Source organism: Sinocyclocheilus rhinocerous, unplaced genomic scaffold (genome assembly GCF_001515625.1).
Source record: "Sinocyclocheilus rhinocerous isolate Xijiao unplaced genomic scaffold, SAMN03320098_v1.1 scaffold662, whole genome shotgun sequence".
In the NCBI taxonomy this organism is placed as follows: Eukaryota; Metazoa; Chordata; class Actinopteri; order Cypriniformes; family Cyprinidae; genus Sinocyclocheilus; species Sinocyclocheilus rhinocerous.
In genome coordinates this window covers 1166928-1180195 of record NW_015639782.1, presented here as the reverse complement: position 1 = coordinate 1180195, position 13268 = coordinate 1166928, and the positions used below count along the sequence as shown (strand labels likewise).

Genomic DNA, 13268 nt, shown 5'->3' with positions numbered 1-13268 from the left:
TTTTTCAGTTGGCTCTGTAATCACCTGTGTCACAATGGGTAAATCCTGGACTAGCTGTCTTCTAGTGCTGTTTATGTGGACTTGCTTAGGTGCCCAGCAAATGGAAGATGCATTGTCTTTTCAGTTTACTCATCCACTTTACCATGTGATGATATATGAAAATTCAGCAGCGAAAACCTTTGTTGAATGCCCCATAAAAATGGGTATTTTTATGACGAACCAGTCTTGGGACATTTGGTACATAATAGAATCCGGGGACCATGATAATTTATTCAAAGCTGAGAAGTATGTTTTGGGTAATTTCTGTTTCCTGCGAATAAGAAGCAAAGGAGGGAATTCTGCCACTCTTAATAGGGAAGTAAAAGCCCACTATCTACTCACTGTAAATGCTATTGAAAGACATACTGGCGCTGAAACACAAACACAAGTTAAAGTGCAAGTTCTGGACACAAATGATCTCCGACCTCTTTTTTCACCGACTACATATAGTTTTTTTGTACCCGAAAACTCAGCCATCAGAACAAGCGTAGGCAGAGTTTTTGCCACAGACGCTGACACAGGCACCAATGGAGAGTACTATTTCAGCTTCAAAGAGTGGACTGACATGTTCTCCATTCATCCTACTAGCGGGGTTATAACTCTGACAGGCAAGCTGGATTACTCTGAGGTGGCTCGGTGTCGTGTAATGTCTTAATAAGTAATGTTTTTTAATGAAATCAGTGAGATCATTATAACAGTATAGTAGACTAATTTCATAAAATGCATATAAATATCAGTTGTCATATTATATCTCCCAATAATTTGTCTTTGTAAGATGGTAATTAAATGCTTAGCCTTATGATCAAAGCTATGTAGTTTTTATTGTGGGGGCAAAACATATATGCAATGCAGTACAATAATGATTAAGGGATGTACAAATAAATGTTACTCAAAAGCCTGATGTATCATATTCGATACTTACATTTTAACATGATTTTTAAAGAAATTATATATTGATAATCAGGAAAATCCAAGTTGCTTCAGTCCAGTAAGTGTTCATCTTGAAATATTATTAACAATATAAAAGTTCTTCTAATGTTTACATCATATAAAATCAGTAAAGATTTCACAGCAAAAAGACACACATATCACGACCTGAGGGTTGACATTTTTAGAATTATACTTAAAGGCCTTTTATTTGCTTAAAAATTATTTTTAAAAAAGTACAAATTCAGATATCAAATATGATACAATAGGCTTTATATAGTTAATTAATTTTACATGAGGATTACATTGAATTAAGGTTGCATTATTGTGATAATTTTTTATTGTCATATTTACAGTATTTTCTTCCACCTGTCGCTCTGTTCTTTTTTCAGTTGGCTCTGTAATCACCTGTGTCACAATGGGTAAATCCTGGACTAGCTGTCTTCTAGTGCTGTTTATGTGGACTTGCTTAGGTGCCCAGCAAATGGAAGATGCATTGTCTTTTCAGTTTACTCATCCACTTTACAATGTGATGATATGTGAAAATTCAGCAGCGAAAACCTTTGTTGAATGCCCCATAAAAATGGGTATTTTTATGACGAACCAGTCTTGGGACATTTGGTACATAATAGAATCCGGGGACCATGATAATTTATTCAAAGCTGAGAAGTATGTTTTGGGTAATTTCTGTTTCCTGCGAATAAGAAGCAAAGGAGGGAATTCTGCCACTCTTAATAGGGAAGTAAAAGACCACTATCTACTGACTGTAAATGCTATTGAAAGACATACTGGTGCTGAAACACAAACACAAGTTAAAGTACAAGTTCTGGACACCAATGATCTCAGACCTCTTTTCTCACCGACTACATATAGTTTTTTTATACCCGAAAACTCAGCCATCAGAACAAGCATAGGCAGAGTTTTTGCCACAGACGCTGACACAGGCACCAATGGAGAGTACTATTTCAGCTTCAAAGAGTGGACTACCATGTTCTCCATTCATCCTACTAGCGGGGTTATAACTCTGACAGGCAAGCTGGATTACTCTGAGGTGGCTCTTTATGAGATTGATGTGTTGGCTGTGGACAGAGGTCTGAAGCTCTATGGGAGTAGCAGCAGCAGTAGCACGGCAAAGCTAAAGGTGCACGTGCTGCAGGCCAATGAACATGCACCTGTCATCACAGCTGTCCCCTTAACTCCATGGAACGCAACCAAGGATCCCACTTCAAGGCCTTCAGAACAAACCCTGGAAGCAAAGAATACAAAATCAGGGCCATCAAGGAAGTTGAATGGGAGGGTTATAGTTTTGGGTACAATCTTACACTGCAGGCCAAAGATAAGGGAAATCCTCCAAAGTTTTCCTCAGCGATAGTTGTGAGAGTGAGATCGCCCAACGAATACACAGAATCTCCTACATTTGAGAAGAGCATCTATAGAGTTACACTCAGTGAGTTTGCGCCACCTCACTCTCCTGTCGTTATGGTCAAAACTGTACAGAAACATTCAAAGATTAAATACTTGTTACAATTTAAGATGCAACAACATGAGAATCCATTTGTCATTAATCCAAACACGGGTCTTATCACCACCACGGCACCTATAAATGCAGAAAGTGTCAGTCAATATGAATTTGATGTTGTTACGAGTGACAGACGAGCAGTAGCCAAGGTGGTGGTTGGTATAAGCGATGTGAACAACTATGCCCCAGTGTTTCAAAAGTCTAATTATGAAGCCAGTATTGCTGAACACGTGCCCATAGGGACCAGTGTCTTGACAGTCAGTGCTACCGACAAAGACGATGGCGAAAATGGCTATGTCACCTACAGTATTGTCAATGTGAACAAACAGCCTTTTGTAGTGGATTATTTCACTGGTGTCATAAGCACCGCAGAGGATATAGATTACGAGACGATGCCGAGCAAATTCTCCCTAAGGATTCGAGCCTCGGACTGGGGCTCCCCTTTCCGCCGTGAGGCAGAGACTGTTGTTTCAATCGCTCTCACTAACCTGAACGATAATAAGCCACACTTTGAGAATATCGATTGTGATGTTACTGTGCCAAGATCTCTAGAGGTCGGTGAACAAATAATAGTGGTGTCTGCCATTGACACTGATGATCTTGGCATAGTGCAGTACAGAATTGACACCGGTAATAACATGAATCTTTTTGAATTGGATTCCAGCTCTGGGGTGCTGACACTTAAAAAGTCGCTGAGGGATGGTGATGCGGCGAAACAGTCTTCCCACCGGCTGCAAATAACTGCCAGCGATGGAGAAATATCAAGTACTCCTATGTTCCTAAATCTAACAGTTGTTAGTGCTTTTAAACATGTCCGCTCCAAATGTGCAGAGACTGGCATTCTGAGAACTTTAGCCGGGCTGCTGCTTTTTGGCTCTAAACGACACAGTCAGAAAGAAGCAGAAGATGAATTGGCAGACATCCATTCTGTTAACCGCCACACTCCACGGGTTATAGAGTCCACTCCAACTGTAATAGAAGTTAAAGAGGACCTTCCTGTAGGGACAAGCATAGCACTCCTCAGAGCTGCCGATTCAGACTCTGGCTTCAATGGGAAATTGCTTTTTGTGATCTCAGGTGGAGATTTAGATAGTTGTTTCACGATAGAATCTGACACAGGGTGGCTTAAAGTGGCTTCAATGGGAAATTGCTTTTTGTGATCTCAGGTGGAGATTTAGATGGTTGTTTCACGATAGAATCTGACACAGGGTGGCTTAAAGTTTTCGAGCCACTTGATCGAGAAACAACAGACCACTACACTCTCAACATCACTGTTTTTGACCTTGGCTTACCGCAGAAATCCTCATCTCACATGTTAAATGTTAACATTTTAGACGTCAATGACAACAGTCCAGAGTTCCTTCAGCGTGAGTTTTCAGTGGATGTAAGTGAAGACACTGCTATGGCAACAGACATTTTTCAGCTTGAAGCAAAAGATAAAGATTTAGGGGTCAATGGAGTTGTTAGATACTCGTTTCTTACCAAAACAGACAAATTTGGCATACATGAAGAAACAGGGATTGTAACTGTTATGGGTCCACTAGACAGAGAAGCCAATCCGTCGTTTGTTTTGAAGGTGGCTGCTTTTGATGCAGCAGTTGATGAGCCTAAAATGGTATCAACAGTGTTGTTACACATTCATTTGGAGGATGTGAATGACAATGCTCCTACATTTATACCTGAACACTACAATATCAGAGTGAGAGAAGACATTCCAGTGGGCACCTTGGTGCTCTGGCTTCAAACTCACGATCCTGACCTTGGCCTGTCCGGACAGGTGAGATACAGTCTAATAGAAGTGGAAGATGGAAGCTTTCAAGTAGATAAAATGACTGGAGCTATGTACGTCTCTCAGACTCTTGATTTCGAAACAAGACAAGTATATAATCTGACAGCAAAGGCCAAAGACAGAGGCAAACCAAACCCTTTATCCTCATCCTGTTTCATTCATGTGGAAATTGTGGATGTAAATGAGAACTTGTACCGCCCGTCCTTCCCATTCTTTGTGGCATGGGGAGCTGTGAGTGAAGACGCCCCAGCTGGCACCTCTGTTATGAAAGTTACAGCTCATGATAAGGACAGCGGCAGGGATGGAGAAGTTCGCTACTCCATACGGGGAGGTTCAGGCCTTGGTCTGTTCACCATTGATGAAAACAGTGGTAAGTTCATTAGTATTCTTTTTTGCTTTTTAAAACAAATAAATAGCTTGTTCTGTGGAAAAATAAGCCTGATTCATTGGGTGGAAGGACTCAAAACAAATAAGTCATCAGTAAGTATTAAAGAATCTACAAACCATTAAAAAAAAACAATTTAATTAACAAGCAAGTAAGGCTTAATTAATTTTCTTTCTTTTTTCCTAACAAAAATAAATAAATAAAAAGTGCATTATTACTATTCTTATTATCAATATTCTTCGTCTTACTTATTTATTTATTTTGGTATGTGGATTCCTTGTGAACACTTACTGTGATTTTTCTATAATTATTCAGTATTAATATTAACTGATGACAGATTACCCCACAAAGTATTTAGGCACTTATATTGTCCTTTGGATTTTGAACATCTTCGCATTACAATAACAAAACAAAAAAACGAGTGTCATTAATATTTTAAATATATCAATTTTCAAGCAAAACATTTCACCAAACAAAATATTACACTTCATAATAATAGGCAAACAACACTGATTGTGTTTATACCACAGTGCTATCTAAAGACATGTGAGAGAGACAAAATGAAAAAGGGGAAAACAAAGCGATATGCTGGAGACTTTCACACTAAGGAAAGTGCTTATCAAGTTTTTTACTGGAGTTGTAGAAGCCACACAGCTACCTTTAGAACAAAGCCCACAGCGTGAAAGCAGACACTGCTGAGAGACAGACGAACAAAAAGAGCTGCCTCATCTCCCTTTACCCTCTTATTCTCTCAGTATTTTATGTACAATGTCTGCCCTTTACACATTTAATCTTTTATGCAAATGTCTGCGTTATGAATGCTCAATTCCCTGCTAGATAATAGATAAATTTTTTGCTTTTATGTTGATTACAGTTTTCATTTCAAAAGAATATTATTAGCATTGTGTCAGTCATTCCTACTTTGTATGGCTCATTTCTGCTTCATCCTTATCTAGACTTCAGAGTTTACAATGCAAAACTCTCAGTACCATGTGACAAGGTTTTATGGCACCACTGTTGGTGCTTTCTCAGTCTAAATATTCAAAGTGCTTTTTATTTTTCAAGCGCCTAACATGTAGTGCAACATGTTCCTTCTTTTCTTTGTCACAGGCATAATAAGGGCACAAGAGATCCTCGATCGTGAGACTACTAATCATTACTGGCTCACAATCTATGCTACCGATCAAGGAATTGTGCCACTTTCCTCATTTGTGGAGGTCTACATCGAGGTTAAAGATGTTAATGATAATGCTCCACTGACATCAGAGCCTGTGTACTATTCTTCTGTATCTGAGAACTCTCCCAAAGACGTCTCTGTCATCCAGATTACAGCATTTGACATGGACTCAAAATCAAGGGATGATCTCTCATATAAAATAACTAGTGGAAATCCACAGGGATTTTTTGCCATTACAAAAAAAAAAACGAGTGTCATTAATATTTTAAATATAATAATTTTCAAGCAAAACATTTCACCAAACAAAATATTACACGTCATAATAATAGGCAAACAACACTGATTGTATTTATACCACAGTGCTATATAAAGACATGTGAGAGAGACAAAATGAAAAAGAGGGGAAAACAAAACGATATGCTGGAGACTTTCACACTAAGGAAAGTGCTTATCAAGTTTTTTACTGGAGTTGTAGAAGCCACACAGCTACCTTTAGAACAAAGCCCACAGCGTGAAAGCAGACACTGCTGAGAGACAGACGAACAAAAAGAGCTGCCTCATCTCCCTTTACCCTCTTATTCTCTCAGTATTTTATGTACAATGTCTGCCCTTTACACATTTAATCTTTTATGCAAATGTCTGCGTCATGAATTCTCAATTCCCTGCTAGATAATAGATAAATTTTTTGCTTTTATGTTGATTACAGTTTTCATTTCAAAAGAATATTATTAGCATTGTGTCAGTCATTCCTACTTTGTATGGCTCATTTCTGCTTCATCCTTATCTAGACTTCAGAGTTTACAATGCAAAACTCTCAGTACCATGTGACAAGGTTTTATGGCACCACTGTTGGTGCTTTCTCAGTCTAAATATTCAAAGTGCTTTTTATTTTTCAAGCGCCTAACATGTAGTGCAACATGTTCCTTCTTTTCTTTGTCACAGGCATAATAAGGGCACAAGAGATCCTCGATCGTGAGACTACTAATCATTACTGGCTCACAATCTATGCTACCGATCAAGGAATTGTGCCACTTTCCTCATTTGTGGAGGTCTACATCGAGGTTCAAGATGTCAATGATAATGCTCCACTGACATCAGAGCCTGTGTACTATTCTTCTGTATCTGAGAACTCTCCCAAAGACGTCTCTGTCATCCAGATTACAGCATTTGACATGGACTCAAAATCAAGGGATGATCTCTCATATAAAATAACTAGTGGAAATCCACAGGGATTTTTTGCCATTAACGCCCAGACAGGTAAGTTGATACCTCTCATCAAAATGAGCCTCTTTGTGTTTTAAAAATGTAAAAAAGGAATTTAAATTTTCATTATTATGATGAGATCCTAAAGTAATAGTAAAGTAGTAAAGACTATTTAAAACATTTTAGAACCCTGTGTTTGAGTATATATACACAAATAGAGATAAAGCTTTCTTAAAGGGGTCATATGATGTTGCTAAAAAGAACATTATTTTGTGTATTTGGTGTAATGTAATGTGTTTATGCGGTTTAAGGTTCAAAAACACATTATTTTCCACATACTGTACATTATTGTTTCTCCTCTATGCCCCGCCTTTCTGAAACGCGTCGATTTTTACAAAGCTCATCGATCTGAAAAGCGAGGTGTGCTCTGATTGGCCAGCTATCCAGTGCGTTGTGATTGGCCGAATACCTCAAGCGAGTGACGGAAATGTTACGCCCCTACCATACTGTTGATGCGGGCGGGCTTGAGAACAGCGCGGCGGGCGGATCACTGAGCAGCACAAGTAATGAATGCAGCTAATTAATTTGACGCGTTAATTGATTTCTGCTCCTCCAAATTACTTGCCACACTCAGTCAGCTCAGCTTAAAGTCTCAACAGTGCAAGTAAAAAGTTTTTCAAAGGATTTCCCTGAAAAAAAGTCAATTGAACAAACTGAACTTAGTTGGTACATTCAGAACTGAATGTTTTTCAGGGAAAGAATTGTGACCGTTCAGATAGCGTTTCAAGGAACAGCAAGCACAGTACACTCTAAACTATGACTCTATTTGTGTGTGTGTGTGTGTGTGTGTTTTTTGGCAAAAAAAACTTGAAGAAATTCAATATATCTCTCTGAGGAGAATACAAAATTTAGGATAGATTCATCTGTCATGCCTGAATGTTTCTTTTTTGTTAGGGACAGACCCTGTGTCAAGGGAACAACTTGAATCTTTTATTACTGATAGAAAGTTCTTTCAGTCAGAGGCAGAAACACACTGAACTATGCCATTTGTCATGCACAGGGTTGGTGACAACAACATCGCGGAAACTGGACAGAGAAAAGCAAGCGGAGCATCTTCTTGAAGTAAGTGATCCTGTCCTGATGACATCCTGTAACTGATGACTTTGTACTTGGACAAGTTCATATGGCTTTCTGTTTTTCACAGAGCATAAAAGGAGAATGATCTTGCTTCTTTTTTCCATACAAAAATAGCTCATAGTGACCACATGTGTCAAGCACCAAAAAGGATACAAAAAGCACTGAAAAGTAGTCTATGCACTTGTGCACTTGTCTGATTTGTGAATGAAATGTTCTTTTGAGACATTCTAATTTAGTGTTTCACTGAAAAAAAATGGCACCATACAGGTTTAAAATGACACAATGTATGCAGTGCTGGGTTGATTACTTACAAATGGTAAACTACATGACAAAAATTGTAGTTTGTAACATAATCCATTATATTACACATTTTTGGTCATATAATCAAACTACGTTTTGATTACTTTTGACCTAACTTATTTATCTAAAATTATAGAATATTTTGTCAATTTTCATAATTAGATTAAATAACATTGTAATTTAAATATTGTGGAATAAAACAACCATTAACATTAGTTTTTACAAGGAAAAAACAGTATATTCCCTTAAAAATAGGTTCTTGACATGTCTAGTCCTCTATGTCAAGAAACAAGAGAAAACACTCACACTGCTTTCTTGCAGATTAAAGCATCAGACAATGGGAAGCCTTCAAAGTCGTCCATCTGTCGGTTGCACATTGAGTGGATTCCAAAGCCTAAGCTGGCTAAACAACCGCTGGCGTTTGAGGAGATTCCACTCTCATTCTCTGTGATGGAGAATGATCCAGTAGCCCATATGGTGGGAGTTATCAGCGCTCAGCCACTTAACTCCCCTGTATGGTTTACAATCAAAGGTAAAGATCTAAAGCTCTTCAATCCGCCTTAAAAGAAAATTTCCCAAAATGAATATTCTGTCATCTACACACCCTCATGTGATTCCAAACTCATATGTCTCTCTTTCTTCAGTGAAGCACAACAGGAGAATTTTTTAGGAGTATGGTGGTCTTCTCTATTTCAGGCAATCACTATGAATAGCGACTGGAGTTTTCAAGCGTCAAAAAGGACATAAAAGCATAATGTTTTCAAAAGTGTCCATATGACTCATGCACTACATTTTAAACCTACTGAAGTCATACAGTAGCTTTAAGTGAAGAACAGACTAAAATTTAAGTTGTTGTTCACTGATAATCTTCCACTCCAGTGATCTGTTAAATGCTATAAAAAGTCAGTGAGTTAAACTCCAATACTGAATCATGAACATATTTAATGATGATTCACTGGAAAGATATGACAAATCATTTCATATTACTTCTATCATGACTAGATCACATAAATATGAAAACTCTGTCCTCATATTGTTTCAAACATGCATGAGTTTCTTTCATCTAACAAAAGAACGTTTTATATAACGTCAAATTTTTTTGTTTATCATACTATGATAGTCAATAAGTTCCAGTGTTGTTTGGTTTCCAGTGTTCCTCAAAATATCTCATACAGGCTTGGAATGACATGAGGGTGAGTAAATTTATTTTATTTATTATTTTTTTTACTTTATTTAAACTTCAGTATAATTCTCACAAAGTGTTTTAGAATGGGTTCAGAAGACAGCACACAAATCATGTACCACTTTTATGGTGCTTTTTGAAGTTTTAAAGCCCCAGTTCTCATTCACTATAATTGCATGGGGAAAAAAATCATTAGTACATTTCTCCTTTTATGTTTGGAAGCAAGAACATCATCAGGATTGGAACGACATGAGGGTGAAATGGAAATACATTTTTGTGGGTGAATTACTCCTTTAAAGGAAAGCAATAAATACAGTGTTTAGTCATCTGTAGTCATTCTTGATGCTTCAGCTCTTTATAGTTCAATGTTTATTTGATCTTCAATAACCCAACCTTGATTTTGCCCTAATCAGCTTTCAACTAACTAAATGGTTTTTTTTTTTTCTCCCTCTGCTGCTGCAAATACATTTTTGTGGGTGAATTACTCCTTTAAAGGAAAGCAATAAATACAGTGTTTAGTCATCTGTAGTCATTCTTGATGCTTCAGCTCTTTATAGTTCAATGTTTATTTGATCTTCAATAACCCAACCTTGATTTTGCCCTAATCAGCTTTCAACTAACTAAATGTTTTTTTTTTTCTCCCTCTGCCGCCTTCTTGTCTGCCTCCTCTGCTTTTCTTTTCCTGTTTCTCTACTAATGCTTCACAAGGAGTCACACATGTTAAAGAGGTTTTTCACATCCTACAGATGGCTTGTGACCTGAACTGTACAGCAGGTATCTGCTGATAGAAATATCGCTTCTTGTTTTTCTTACAGTTCTTGCATTGTTTCCTATCAGTTCTCCCAGAAAGAGTTCTGAATCTGTATTCTGTGGAAGAGATCTTGCACATTATTTACTTTCTTTGAATGTTTGCTACTTTAATAGCTAATGCAAATGATATATTATGCATAAATTACACCTGTTAGTGAACAGCGTTAAAATGTGACTGCTGTCTGTGTTTGTACTAACAGGTGGAAATGCTGACAGCCGCTTTGACGTGGAGAGGGCGAGTGGCACATTAATCATCGCTGGAGCTCTAGATGCTGAACGGCAGTCAAATTACAACCTCACTGTTGAAGCAACAGATGGAACAAGATCTATCAGCACTCAGGTGTTTGGTCTTTAATGGCACTTACCAAGAAATTGCCCATGCATTTATAAAATTGGAGCGGTTGAATAATGGATGGAGGATAAGAAAATGTATGCACATCTTTGCCTTTGACAAAGATTGCATACGCGTGCATCTGCATTGTGACAGGATAATTGTTTTCTTGCTTAGTATTACCTATACATTCCGTCACTGCTCAAATTGCAAAAACAATTTAAAAAGAACAAGATTACATGCCACAGGTTTAAATTTGTCAGAAAGAAAACATATCATTTTGCTTTTTCCTAAATGCTTGATATCTTAACCTTTTGATCACGTGTCTAAAAAAAAGTCCAAAAAAAGAAAGAATTACAGATTTTAGTTGTATCCATTTCATTCCTTTGTCTTGCTACAAGTGACATTTCAAATCGAAAGATCAGGTTTAATCTCAAATGAACATATTCAATTTCATGTCTAAAACATGATATCTCAACTAGCTGGAATGTGCCCTGGCACCTGCATATTGCAATTCTAGACTTGGCTGGAGTCAGGCTCTCTGGCTGTCTTTCTGTACAGGTTGCCTTTGTCCTTTTGTCATGGTGTGAACATACCTCTCCTTGGGCGATACCTGCATGTATCAGCCAAGCCAGCCAGCCTTATCAGGTCACAGTGTGAGACGCATCCATCAGTGTGAACAGACCCAAAGGCAAAGAATGGTGTGAGAGGGAGTAATGTTTTAAAAGAGAGATCCGTTTCAGCCCTCAGACCCCAGTTTTTCATACATTTTTGTCTCAGGTCAAATAATACATACTGGGTGCCCTTATGTTCTTGTTGCTTGAGTAAACATACATTCTCCAAAAAACATGAGTGTATTTATGATGAACTTAAAGTGTGGATTTTGGACATATGCAATGGTTTTGATGGAGGTACTTCCTTAAAATCAGCTGATTTTCCCCCATTTGTTTCTCAACTGATCTCACTGCCATGCAATGTAATGTAATGTAATATTATATATAATTTTTTAACCCTATAAAACCTGAATGTCAGAAAAATCTATCTAAAGCCTGATGTATCACATTTGGTACTCTACATTATTCACATTATTTTTCTTAAGCAACTCAGGTTTACTTGATTATTGATACATGATTTTTTTTAGTCCACTAAGTGCTGATATATTGACATCACCAACAATATAAAAGTCATTGAGATCAAGTCAGTTGAGATTTCACCGCAAAAAGACCTGAAGGGGGACGTTTTTATAATTATGCTAAAAGGTCTTTTTTCTTTGTAAAAAAGTATCAATCAGACAACAGAAGGCATTTAGTAAATTGTGTATAGTTTAAATACCTTAGAAATGTGTGAATTAAATATAATACAGCAGGGCTTTATAGGGTTAAATGCACATATGGCATATTTAACTGTGTGGATTGTGTGCTTTGTTAAACAGGTCATAATTCATGTTATTGACACAAATGAACATCACCCCCAGTTTGGCTCAAACTGGTTTGAGATAAGTATTCCAGAGGAAACTCAGCCTGGTATGAAGATACTGGAAATAAATGCAACAGATAAAGATGAGAAGAACAAATTATCCTACACACTGTTGAGCAGCACGGACCTGTTTAGCCTGAAGAAGTTTCGTCTTGATCCTGGAACAGGCTTTCTGTACACCGCTGAAAAACTGGACCATGAAACCATGCACAGACATATCCTCACAGTAATGGTAAGGCCACATGTAATCTTTTTTGTCCTCTACAATAGGTATTAAAAAAAAGCATAATAAATTACCAGCTGGTTGTTACAGTGTGTAATATTATTCCAGGTTAGGGATCAAGATGTGCCTGTGAAGAGTAATGTTGTGAGTGATCATCAACGTGGAGGACAGTAATGACAATGCACCATGGTTCACAAGCTCTCAGTACACTGCCCGTGTGTTTGAGACAGCTGCGATTGGTTCATCTGTATTACAGGTCACTGCTCTGGACAAAGACAAAGGCCTAAATGCTGAAATTCTCTACAGTATAGATTCAGGTACAGTACAGCTCTATTAAAGGGTTAGTTCACCCAAAAATTAAAATCGGCTTGTGTTTTACTCACCCTCGAAGCATCCTAGGTGTATGACTTTCTTCTTTCAGTCGAATCCAGTCGGAGTTATATTAAAAATTGTCCTGGCTATTCCAAGCTCTATCATTGCAGTCAGCGCGTGTTGCAGTTGAACATTCCACAAGTCGTCAAATAAAGCGCGCGCATTCATAATAAAACATGCTTCACACGGCTCCGAGGGGTGAATAAAGGCCTCCTGTAGTGAATCCATACGTTTTGGTAAGAAAAATATACATATTTCAAACATAATAAACACTTTTCTCTCACTTCCGGTGCCTGTCATACGCGAAAGGCATTCCGGCGGAAGGCGTATGACGTATGCGCAGCGTGCGCGCCTCTGAGATATGCTAGTCTCGCAAGTTTGTTTATAGGAGCAAAAG

At 37.8% G+C, this 13268-nt stretch overlaps 1 protein-coding gene across 1 annotated transcript in view; it reads left to right on the top strand.

The window, feature by feature from the left end:
• Nucleotides 1-1384: 1384 nt before the first annotated feature.
• Nucleotides 1385-13268, top strand: part of LOC107752043 (protocadherin Fat 1-like) — a 39314-nt gene continuing 27430 nt past the window's right edge. Inside the window, 12 exon segments of the mRNA XM_016567894.1 lie at nt 1385-2152; nt 2197-3562; nt 3652-4644; nt 5770-6087; nt 6779-7093; nt 8100-8161; nt 8798-9008; nt 10368-10433; nt 10670-10809; nt 12233-12508; nt 12608-12645; nt 12647-12816. Of these exon segments, the coding sequence (XP_016423380.1) occupies nt 1385-2152; nt 2197-3562; nt 3652-4644; nt 5770-6087; nt 6779-7093; nt 8100-8161; nt 8798-9008; nt 10368-10433; nt 10670-10809; nt 12233-12508; nt 12608-12645; nt 12647-12816 (4723 nt within the window).